Source organism: Mesoplodon densirostris, chromosome 3 (genome assembly GCF_025265405.1).
Source record: "Mesoplodon densirostris isolate mMesDen1 chromosome 3, mMesDen1 primary haplotype, whole genome shotgun sequence".
Lineage (NCBI taxonomy): Eukaryota > Metazoa > Chordata > Mammalia > Artiodactyla > Ziphiidae > Mesoplodon > Mesoplodon densirostris.
The window spans coordinates 28895537-28908445 of record NC_082663.1 but is presented as its reverse complement, the minus strand read 5'-3'; the positions used below and the strand labels follow the sequence as shown (position 1 = coordinate 28908445).

Sequence of the window (12909 nt, the reverse complement as noted above, 5' to 3'; positions counted from 1 at the left end):
CTTGTTGGTCAAATATCCCATGACAATAAAGTCTCATTCCCAAGAATATCAGGTGAGGGTGGAGCAGGTTGCTTGCAAACTGCTCTATCACCTGAGTACTCAGAAAGTGCTATTTGGACTAGCAGCCGTGGTATCACTGGGGAGCGTGAAAGGAATGCAGAGCCTCAGCCTATACCTACATGTTTAAAATCAGAACCTGTGCTATAGATTGAGTGTTTGTGCCCCCCAGAATCCATGTGTTGAAAACCTCATGCCTATTGTGATGCTCTCAGGAGATGGGGCCTTTAGAAGGTGATTTGGTCATGAAGGCTCGTGAACGGAATTAGCGCCCTCATAAAAGTGGCCCAAGAACGTTCCCTTGCCACGTCTGCCAAGTGAGATTACAGTGAGAAGATGGCTGTCAGTGAGGAAGTGGGTCCTCACCAGACACCAAATCTGCTGGCACCTTGATCTTGGACTTCCCAGCCTCCAGAACTGTGAGAAAGACATGTCTGGTGTTTATAAGCCACCAAGTTTATGGTATATTTGTTATAGCAGCCCGAATAGACTAAGACAACCTGTATTTTAACAAAACATCTGTGTGATTCATGTGCACATTGAAGTCTCAGAAGTGTTGCTTTATAATGATATTTTTAAAGATCAGGCTCTTAAACAGTTCTCTTTCCAGGTTTGAGATACATATTTTTTCCACCATACTTGCTACAGGCCACACTAGGTCAGTGATTAGCCCAGGCCTCAGCCCTCAGCATGAGCCCCCGATTCTAGTCACTGGGCCTAGAATGACAAGGTCCTTTCAGCCAGCTCCAGGCAGATCGTCACCCTCTGTGCAGCAGTCAGCTTCTCCTGCTTCTGGGTGAGGCCTTGGGATTAGGGTTCTGAAGGAAGTCAACAGGGCACTTGGTTTGGGACCTCGTTCTGGCACTATATGTGCTGGTGCTTTACACGTATTATCATGTTAACCCTCACAAGACTCATACAAGGAGGCATCACTGTCCTCAGAGAAGTGCCCAAGGTCACATGATTAGAAAACACACAGGTGAGAATTGAAATCAGCATAATTACAAACCCTTCCTTCTATGTGGTCTCCTGTCACCTACCCACTGTAGCCTGCGGTTTTCTTATCTAATTCAACTAGACGAACTACACCCATCCTTCCACTTCTAAAATCTTTGGATTCCTTGATATATTGAACTCTTATGAGCTTCACTGCTAATTAAGAGGAATTCTGTAATAATAAATAAACTCTTCAGAGCGCCTCTCTACCGTTTGAGTACCCAGCCCACAGTTCTCACATCATTTATTACAGTTTTTTTTAAAGCAGCTGTTTACTTATCTGCTTCTTCTGCCTGTAACTATCTTCTGAGGAGGAGGCGATTGGGCTGCTGTGGCTTATTTATGTTTATACCTCAGAAGTTAGTAGCGTTTTTATATATATATTTAGTACTCAATAAATATTTACTGAAGTACACAACACTAGTGGATGCAAAACTAGACTAGGAAACCCTTCAATTGTAGGACTCAAGTGTTCGAGTCAATATTTAATATAAATCCATTATGTTTATATCCACATATTTGTATTCATAAAATAAAGCCACCATTCTGTTGCACAGTGGAGGATTTATTTCACACAACAGTTCTTTCAAATGGGCAGGGGTCTTCTGTTCTATGTTTTCTCTGCTCAGTGGAACAATAAGTTTGAGGGAAAGAGGCATACGTGATAGGAGAACTTAATGGCAGTATGACAACCACTGATCTAGTTACAAATGATAGTTTTGAAAACAGAATGTGTAAGCTTTTCATAGGGTTAATTAAGATCAGGGGTTCTGGGCTTCCCTGGTGGCGCACTGGTTGAGAGTCCGCCTGCTGATGCAGGGGACACGGGTTCGTGGCCCGGTCCGGGAAGATCCCACATGGCTCACGGGCCCAGCCGCTGAGCCTGTGCGTCCCGAGCCTGTGCTCCGCAACGGGAGGGGCCACAGCAGTGAGAGGCCTGCGTACCGCAAAAAAAAAAAAAAAAGATCAGGGGTTCTCAGCTGGGGCCCATTTAGCCCCATGAGGGACATTGGGCAATGTCAGTAGACATTTGTGGTCGTCAAAACCAGTGGAGAAGTTGTACTGGCATCTAGTGGGAGAGGCCAGACATGTTGCGAAATATCCTACAATGCACAGAACAGCCTCCAAGAAAGAATTATCCAACCCCAAATGTCAGTCGTGCTGAGATTGAGAAACCCTGGTTTAGATAGACCCTCAAATAGTGCTGGGCTTTTAGTACATTCTTTTCGGTTGAGTGCTTGACTCAGCACACGACCTCTGACATCCACGGCTTCTCCGTGATTGAATAAAGAGCATCATCATCTAATGGCGATCCAGACGCACCATATGTCTCAGAGCTGCCCTCTGAATCAGCAACAGTGTGACCCCCTCAAGGGCCTTCCATTCTCGGAGGCTACAGGGTGCCCACCGTCCAAACAGGTCACTGTATGTGCCACTGATCTGTTTATATATATGCACATCACCCATCACTAGGCCACATATTCCTTGCTGGCAGAGAACATGTTTTTCATTGCACCCCGTTGGCCGCCATTTCCCATAATTCCACCTTAAAATGCTTTGTCACTCAGGGCATGATAATGATGCCGTCGTTTTGGAATTCAATGGTTAAACTGTTGTTTATCTGTAAATATCCTCTATGATAAATTGCAACTAGACAGGATGTGAAGTCACCAGAATCATCCATTCTTCCACCATTCTGGATAAATTAGGCTTCATATTATTTGACGTTCAGATCTGTGTTCCTGGGGTCAGAGTTTATGTAAGTTTACATGTTTAGGGTTAGAGGTAGAGAATTCCTTAGCTCTGTTTTCTTCCTTGATTCTCTGAGTTGTGGGGATGTTGTCTTTATCTGGGAAATAAAATGGAGCCTTCATTCACACAAGAAAAATAAAAACAAACAAACAGAAAGCTGATCTGACTAGGTAGATATTTGCCTTTGGTAAGGCATGATGGGAGGTTGATATGTAAAGGTATTTGCCAGAGGACCAGCCCTACGAAAGCTTGTGATGTAGGTAGAAGCTGTGTTTGGCATTCATCTGCTTACTTCCCTGGACAACCTCCCACCCCATGGTACACCCCCGCTGCAGCCCGGTGTTCTCAGATGTCACAGGTGCCTGCTGCCAGAAGGACCATCTGAGGAGCACTTAGTATTTTGGCGCTGAGACATGCAGTGTCTTGTCCCTACCAGGAGCACTTGCTTTTTAAAACAGGAACCCAAAAGAATGAATCACTAATGGTAGAATTTCAAATATTAGACCACAAGGGCAGGATCGATTTTGAGAAGTCCTTCCTCCCTCAGGTCACACTGTCTTTAAGTGTAAGCAGGTAAAGAAAGCACCAGAAAGACTTCAGGTCCAGGTCCTGTGAGAGGATAAGATTTTAAAAATTCATATTTAAGCTTTTGTTTTTATTTTTTCTGAGGCTATCAACTGGGAACAAGTACCTTTAGCTTTTTTTTTGTTTTTTATTTTATTTTACTGAAGTATAGTTGATTTACAATGTTTCAGGTGCACAGCAAAGTGATTCAGTTATACATATGTGTATATATAATTTTTCAGATTCTTTTTCATTATCAGTTATTGCAAGATATTGAATATAGTTCCCTGTGCTGTACAGTAGGTCTTTGTTATCTATTTTATATACAGTAGTGTGTATCTGTTAATCCCAAACTCCTAATTTATCCCTCCACCCACACTTAAGCTTTTCATAGATGAAAGAAGACAGCTTCTAAGGCTGTTAGGTCTCTGCAAACTTGTGTCACCCTAAGAAGCTTATTAATAGATCAACAACAATACATAATTATATTTTATTGCAGTCAGAAACTGGTTTTCTTTGGAGCCCTTTAGGACCAGGAATTTTAGTTCTTAAGCAGTGTTGAGAGTGCAGTTTAGAAAGCTAGAGGACTTCAGATGGTGGTAATATTTACTAAGCGCTTACTATGTGTCTGGCACTAGTCCATTTTCCAGTCGTGACCCTACCAGTAGGTTGCTTTTTTATTATCATCCACATATGACAAGTGAGGAAGTCCAAGGTGACAGCAAGTGCATGCTAGAGCCAGGCCTTGAACCCATGCTTCCTGGCCAAGGTGTCTTAGCTTCTCGCATCATAACCAGGCCGCCTACGCTGTCCTCAGGGAGCTTTCCCACTGAAGAAAATGGAAAGAGAAGATGCTTCTAAATAATGCTAATACAGCTCTTTCTTGCTTGCTTTGCAGGTTTGGGAGGTGCCCTGGGTTACCTTTTGGGTGCCATCGACTGGGCCCACCTGGAACTGGGAAGACTGCTGGGCACAGAATTCCAGGTCATGTTCTTCTTCTCCTCGTTGGTGCTCACTTTGTGTTTTATTATCCATCTGTGCAGTATCCCTGAAGCCCCACTTAGAGATGTTGCCAAGGACATTTCCCCACAGCAAGCCCCTCAGGACCTTGCATTGTCATCAGACAGAATGTATGAGTATGGGTCTATTGAGAAAGTTAAAAATGGTTATGTAAACCCAGAGCTGGCGCTGCAGGGAGAAAAAAACAAAAATCCTGCTGAACAGGTAAAGATGCAAATTCTTTTTTATTACTTTAGGAAAAATATTCTTGTTCTTGCCTTTTGTTCAGATTTTTTAAAATTATTCTTTGTCTTTGTTTTGTTTGCTTATTTGATGCGAGAAGTCTTGTGAATCCTCAAATCCCCAATAGCTATTATCCCTTGGAATTAAAACCTAATAGAAAAATGTGTGCATTTTCTTCTAGTCCTCCTGTTACTCTTTTCAGATCATCAAACCAGGGAAAATGAAGCCAGTTGAAAAATGTAAGGCCATAAGAGAAGCCTTGAATCATCCTCAGGACACAAGAAGTATCTTCACTTCTTAGATTAGGATTACAAATTTGTATTCCAAATAACAGCATCCCTGGGAAGGGAACTGGAGGAACTAAGAGGTTATTGGGATGAAGCCTTCATTTTATCTTGATCACACAGTAAATAGAGAAAATATGAGAATATAGGTTTCCGGAGACCTGCTTAAACCTTTGCAGCCCCAGGCTACCTGGGGGAGAACACTCACACTCCCTGCTGATCTCAGTTAGGGTGGAGCCCCCTTGCTGTGCAGTTCTGCAAGGCAGCACGGGAATCATGGAAGAGCCATACAATGGAACCCATTCGATCATTAAAAGATCTGTGTGTTTTTGAAGATTTATTTAAGAAGTAATATATCAGGTAAAACACACATACATATACAAAATGATCTCCATTGTGGGAAAAGCTACGCAGATACAGAGAAATAATAGAAAAGATATATACCCAAAATGTTATTTGAAGTTATTATCTCTGGGTGATGGGCTAACAGGTGGTTTTCATTTTCTTTTCTAAACTCTTCAGTATATTCAACATTTCTATAATAGACAAGTATTACTTTGAAAATAAAGAAAAATAATGTCAGGGTTTAAGGAACAAAACAAGGCAGGGTTTACTAAAGGTAAGTAGCTATTATAGATTATGCCTGCCTCTTTGCCCTATTGATAGATTATGACTTGCCCTCAAAGGGTCACCCAGCAGAGGCTGTCTTATTCTACCCCGAGGCTGTTGTGATGATCAAATGTAATCAAGTGAGAAGTCTTTTGAAAGGCCTAAAACCCTCCACACCATTAAGAAAAGAAATGCATCAAATGTAATTAACTTGTATTAGTATGTGCCACACGCACAACACTGTAGGCTCTGAATGGTTCTATTATGTGACTTAAAAAATAAAAGGAAAACAACATAAGAAAAAAAAAAGAGAAACATATCTTAGGCTCAAAGCCAAGCATCTGGCACCTCTATTCCAAAAGTGCATCTTGGGAGCCTCCAGCTGAGCAGTGGGTGTCTCCGAGGTGTCAGGGCCAAGGCCCTGGCCATCTTGTTTGTCAAAGTCATTACTTTCCAAAACGAGGGTGGCTGTGCAATTTGAGAACTGGGATTTTTTTTAATGGCAAGAGGCCTGAATTATTTCATTTATTGTTCAAACTGGCTACCATAAAATCCATCTCTAGTTCCTCCATGCCATCAGTTACTCCCTTCAATATTTAGTCTCCTTCTGGTGGCACTTTTGTACAGTTCTCTCTCCCCCTGATGGCTCTGTGCGTTTTTCACTTATAAATCCATCACCACCCAATGTCCAGTTGACAAAGGTGCATAACGTATGCAGTAAAACAGTTCCCAAGGGCTCAGAATCATTGCAAGGGCTTCACAAAGGGAATTGACACGTCAGTGAATAAGATGCCAGCTGAATTTTCATTCTGAGTCAAAATACCCAAAGGGACTTTAAGTGTTTACATTCACAGCTTTTACAGAAAGACTAGGCACAATTTTGAAGCTCATATTTATTTTTTGGAAGAAAAGAAATTAGGTTAACAATGAAGGCAGGCTGAAAATTATGTATAAGGCAGAAGCATAAATTAATGTTTGGAATGAGACTGAATACTTGCTGGTCAGATTCACTTTTTAAAATTTTGAATTTTTGGAAAGAAAGGAAAGAAAGTGAAGATAAATCACTTAGTCCGAGGCATGAAAATTAGGCTGTTGTTTCCCAGTCTATACCTTTAATTGCTTCTTCCTGTGGTCAAGGAAAAAAGTAATAGTTCTTCAATGGATTTCTGTTATGGTCACCCTTTATTTTGACAAACACCATATTCTACATGCAGAAAATGTTTATTTTTCCTAACTCCAAGGTAATGTCTATACTCTTTAATACTGATTAAGTATAAAAAAATCAGTTGAGGCATAGTCATAAATACTACAAAACTGATGAATTAAAAAAATCAACTTGTACAACAAACCTACAATGAGTAAATATAATTTTCTGCATCAAAGAATAAAAAGCATTATCATATAAGGTTAAGAGCTATAAAACAATTTGCTATTATAGTTAAAAGAGAAAATCTCAGGAGACTGTCTTATAAGTAAACTAGCCAGGACCCAATATCATTATGTCAAGACTCAGAATAAATAAAAATCTGACAAGAAAGACCCATTACCCCATCATGGTTAATGTTTATTGTCTCAGTGTCTTCAGGGCAGGTGATTGCTTAATATTCCTGAGGTTTCTTTCTTTTCTCATATGACAAGCTATTAAAGGCTCTTTCCTTTTTTTGTATTTCAAAACAGTTGTGTCAACAGTTCAAAATTTTTCATTCTCTCAAGGCTACTGATACCAATAAATTATAGCCTCTGGTTTTAACATAATTTAAGCCTAGATTAAAGAATTGTGGGCATATGTAGTCATTGTGTGTGTGTGTGTGTGTTCTACAATGTTCTCACTTCTGACTTGACATAGGGCTCGTCTACACCTGTTGGCTGATGGCAGGATCCAGAGAAATAAACTAGGAGGAGGTACCTGGCCCAGAGCAGGGAGCTGATTGGCTTTATGTGGTAGTTTTCTATTGCTACATAACAAACTACCACAAATTTAGCAGCTTAAAACCATACCCATTTATTATCTCACAGTTCTGTAGGTCAGAAGTCTGGGTGGGCTAAGCTGCATTCTCTGCTCAGGGTCTCAAAAGGCTGAAATCAAGGTGTTGGTGAAGCTGCCTTCTCATCTGGAGGCTACAATGGGGAAGAATCAGCTTCGAGCTCATGCAGGTAGAATCCAGCTTCTTGTGGTTGTAGATGTCCTTGTTTTCTTGTTAACTGACGTTGGCCAGGGATCACTCTCATTTCCTAGAGGCCACACCCAGGTCCTTTCCATGTGGCCCCCTCCACCTTCAAAGCCAGCAATTCTTGAGCTTTGAGACTTTCTGGCTTCCCCTTCTGCTCCCAGCCAACTGGGAGAAACATAGAGAAAACTCTATGTTTTTTAAAGGGCTGATGTGACTTGATTAGGGTCATGCAGGTAATCTCCCTATTAATTAACTCAAAGCCAACTGATTAGTAACCTTAGTTATATCTGCAAAATCCTTTTGCCATGTAGCAACAGAATCATGAGGATGGAGATCATAGAGGCCATCTTGGAATTCAGACTACTATGTTTTAAGAGTCAAGAAAGAGGCTTCCCAGGTGGTACAGTGGTTAAGAATCCATCTGCCAATTCAGGGAACATGGGTTCTATCCCTGGTCTGGGAAGATCCCACGTGCCACAGAGCAACTAAGCCCGTGCACCACAACTACTGAGCCTGTGCTCTAGAGCCCATGAGCCACAACTACTGAGCCTGCATGCCACAGCTACTGAAGCCCGTGTGCCTAGAGCCTGTGCTCTGCAACAAGAGAAGCCACTGCAATGAGAAGCCTGCACACCTCAATGAAGCATAGCCCCCTCTCTCCATAACTAGAGAAAGCCCACGCGCAGCAACAAAGACCCAACGCAGCCAAAAACAAACAAACAAAAAAAAAGAGTCAAGAAATCTAAGAATTATAACCATCTAGGGGCTGGCTTACATCTATGAGCTTCATCCTCAGCAGTGGTTCTGTTGTTCAAAGATAGGAAGCTAGATGTGTCTTACGTCTTGGCTCAAAGCAAGCTCTATTTCCAGTCCCTTCACCCTTATGTCCCCAAAGCCCTGTTCCTGACCTGAAACTACTAAGTATCTGCACGTACTTAACAGAACACCTCTTATGAGAACACTCAATGGAAACCTTGGCACCATGCCCAGGAAGTGCAACCTTGTGTGATAGTCTACTGACAGATATGTAACATGGCTGTATGCTTTGCTCCCACAGCTGGCTGTGTGTCTACACTGAGTGTCACATCTGTTTGGTGTTCTATTCCAGACTCGGAGGACAGTGACCATGAAGTCACTGCTGAGGGTGCTGATGAGCATGCCTTCCCACTACCGCTGCCTTTGCATCAGCCACCTCATTGGATGGACTGCCTTCCTGTCCACCATGCTCTTCTTCACAGACTTCATGGGCCAGGTAAAGGACATGTCTGTGCACACATGCATTATCTCACACACCAATCCCTCCATCAGCCCCTGTGGAGCTTCTGAGCTGGCCTCTAAGATGGGCAGAGTAAGAGTGTAGGAAAGAGCACCTTCAAGGAGCTGGCTTCCAGACAGGTTCCAGAGGGAAGTTACTGTACCCTACACAACTAGAGGACACTATGTGATGGGACCAGTACTTGATCAAATACAACAAATAAGGAAGAAACATCAAGGTGAACTGTAGCGGTCACAGCAGGCTTAATAAAGGAGGTGCAGTGTGATTTGGATCTTGAAAGGTGAGAAGGAGTTGGAGAGGGAGGGGTGAAGGGGAAAACATTCTAGGCAGGGCTTCCCTGGTGGCGCAGTGGTTGAGAGTCCACCTGCCGATGCAGGGGACACGGGTTCGTGCCCCGGTCCGGGAGGATCCCACACGCCGTGGAGCTGCTGGGCCCGTGAGCCATGGCCGCTGAGCCTGCGCGTCCGGAGCCTGTGCTCTGCAACGGGAGAGGCCACAACAGTGAGAGGCCCGTGTACCGCAAAACAAAAAACAAAAAACAAAAAAACAAAAAAAACCATTCTAGGCAGGGATAGGAATGGCATGTGTAGAGATGAGTCAGAAGCCTGTTGGTGGTACCAGAATATGGATGGCCGGGTTGCCTATGGCGGGTAGAGCCAGCTGTTAGGCAGAAGGAGAGGTGTTAAACATCCAGGGGGATGTTGTTTAGACTTTATGCATTAAGACCTCCTGAGGGTCCTTGAATGGAGGTGTGAAAGGATGAAAGGGTGACATGCTTATGGGAGAATGGGGTCTGAGCCCCAGGAAGGGGTGAAGAAGCAGAACCTGTGAGCAGGGGTCCTTACCACCCTGCACTGGTAACTCAACGGCCCCAAATCTCTCTTGCAGATCGTGTACCATGGGAACCCCTACAGCGCACACAACTCCACAGAGTTCCTCATCTACCAAAAAGGGGTCGAGGTTGGATGTTGGGGTTTGTGCATCAACTCTGTGTTTTCCTCACTTTATTCTTGTGAGTCTCCTCCCCCTAAGGATGTCTTCTAAGGGCTAGGGAAATCTTGGATTTTATACATCTGTATTTCTATATTTATTTTTTTGCTCTCTAAGATGCCAGATTCTTGATAAATATATGGAGGTCAGGAAAAACTATTTCCTTAGAAAGGACCACATCAAGTAGCCTTTTCCCTAGTGAATCCTGGGTATCATTTTCCTCAGTGATTACTTTGTACTTGCAATCAGTGGGATCCTGATCAAAATACTTTGGAGAGTAACAGGAAATCTTGTAAACAATATGGTGAAGTATTGGATGGATGAAAGGTAGTCACAGCCAAGATTATTGATTGACGGTAGGTCTGTGTTCTGCTGGAATAAGATCACTGGTAGCGTTTCATAGATGTGCTTATCAGTCTTGACAGAAAATGAGGGGTGGTTAACATGCTAAAATGAACATATAAAATAACTTAAGCTCAGATGGGTGGGTAAGTTACAGGGCCACTCTTCCAGATTGAGAACAAGAGCTTTCCTTCTCAGACACCAGCTTTCCATGGGGTCTGGAGTCTATTAACTCCCCTTGGCTAAGATTACCTGTGAGGACACTGTAAACAAAGGGGTTTCTGGGATTGGTTTTAAATAAGTCCAAACGGATGTACTTCAACTCTAGGGCATCACACAGGCTCGTTTTGTCCTTGCTAATTTGTATGGAAATCTCCAAGTGCTGTACACATTGAATTAAGTAAAAACTCTGGCTTATAAAACATATGCAGGTCCCCCATTTGGAGTGGAAATTTGAGAGCTTCTCCAGCATTGTGGGGAGAATAGCTGGTCCCCAGGGCAGAGCTCCAGGCTTTGGACAGGCCCAGGGGACAGCAGGGGTATGGCCCAGGTTGGGGGGGGAGGCGATAGGGGCCAATCCCTGTTACCATTCTCAGGGGCATCATTCTGTCACTAAACTGTGCTTCTTGTGGGGATGGAGGCTGAATCTATATAATGACCCCTAGTCTGGCATTTAGCCCTTTGTCCAGCCATAGCACAGTGGGAAACCTGCTTCGAGATCAAGAAAAATCTCTTCAAAGTATAGCACAATTGGGAAAAGGGGACCTAATATATGCGTATTTATGAGCCCAATAATCATAAAACCATAAAATTCATTACCTTCAAATTTATGGTAACCAAATAGTGGTGGCTTAAAGCTTACATTTCCTCAGCAAACCCATTTTTTTCCCCTTAGAGTGTACAAATTAAGAAAACTCCAGGGTGCTTGCTTCGGCAGCACATATACTAAAAGGAAAGAAAAGAAAAGAAAACTCCAGGAGGACGATTCCAACTACCTAGAATCAGGGAGTGTTAAGACTGAAAGGATTTAATAAATTATCCGTCTCAATCCCTTTGTGCTTTCAAGAGGTGGGGGGAATATTTACTACTATTCTCATTCTTGTAAGAGGAAAACATTTTTCTAAAAGTCATTAGTATTTGAATTTTGTGTCAAGCTTAACTTGTTTTCCTCAAAAAATCCCTTCTAGGGACCCTTCCATTAGTGTAGTCTGAGTTCCTGTATGAATTTCATGGCATTTGAAAATTCAAAAGCATGTTACTTTTTAGGGCCTTTACAGTTAAAATCCCTGTGTATAAAGAATCCCTACTATTTGAATAATTTTCCAAAGTTATATTAATGTATAAATCTATGGGATCCCTATCACTGTGAATTAGAACTAAAATTTTCTTTATAAAATACCAACCAGCCCTGCCCAAGGATCTTCAGGGGCTCTCGTGCCCATAAGATCGAGTAAAAGTCCTGATCTTGGCACTCCGGGATTCACAGTTTGGCCGGGCTCACACTTGGACCTTTGTCACTCCCACGCAGGAGCTCCTCCAATGACCCACTGCACAGATGTTCTCACCTCTGTGTATTTGCTTTTGGTTTCTTCCACCCGAACTGCTGTTTCTCCCTCCCCGCCCAGACCCAACTCCAGTATGTCACTCTCTGTGCCATCTTTCAAGTCTCTCCCTCTGCACTCCAACCCACTCTGGGCAGAATCAATCATTTCCCTCAATTCCAGAGCACACTAGACAACCCTGTATTCTGGACTCATCACATAATATCAGGCGCAGACCCAGAACTTCTATCCAGACAGAGCGTAGCAGGGTTATCTGGCTGCTGGGCGGGGCATGGGGAATGGTGATAAGGGACTTGTTTTTAAGCTCCTTTGCACAGCAGGCACACTTAGATCAATGAGAATAGCCACACTGGGTACTGAAATATAGCCAATTGTTCACATCATACACTACTATCCATAGCTGGGGCTTACATCAATCATTTCCCTACAATCCTCAGGAGAGGCACAGTATGAGTTGGTGTCAGACCCAACAGAGGACAAGTCAATGTGGCCCTTAAACGTATTGCTTTCTCTTTATGAATAAAGCATTCTTTGCCAGACTTTTCATCTTCGTAGTGAAGTTAGTTACGTTTCCAAATATCTCTTTATCCTCTTTTGCCTCCTTCCTGGCTGCCCTATACACTTAGTGAGAGCATTTCCCTAATGAATACTGATGATATCTTTTAGGTACCCAGACAACTTAGATTACGTTTTCCACATAAATGTGATCATTAAGCAAACAGAAACTGACCTAAATTTATACTGCTTTTATTCTCAACCTTGACAACAGCCCTCCAAGCATGGCATTTAATAGAGGAAGCACTGTTGCCCATTTAACATTTTCAGAATTCCATAATTGATACAAATGTAATACATAATTGATACAAATGTAATAAATATTAGGTTTCTTGTCTATGCAATGTAAATCCAATAATTATTGGAATAGATATGGAAAATTTCACTCTTGAACAGGCACATTTCTAGTATCCATCATTTGTGCATCCCCTGGGTCCATGTGTTCCAGTAGAATGGGGCAGAGGAAAGATGAGGAAAGTACAGATTAAAAGCCATTTGCAGCAACATGG

At 42.6% G+C, this 12909-nt stretch overlaps 1 protein-coding gene across 1 annotated transcript in view; it reads left to right on the top strand.

Annotated features, from left to right (window-relative positions):
* The window catches only part of SLC45A2 (solute carrier family 45 member 2), a 32508-nt gene that overhangs the window by 15080 nt on the left and 4519 nt on the right, over positions 1-12909 (top strand). The window contains exons 3-5 of the mRNA XM_060091618.1: positions 4268-4593; positions 8784-8927; positions 9840-9963. Of these exons, the coding sequence (XP_059947601.1) occupies positions 4268-4593; positions 8784-8927; positions 9840-9963 (594 nt within the window). The remainder of the gene's footprint in view (positions 1-4267; positions 4594-8783; positions 8928-9839; positions 9964-12909) is intronic.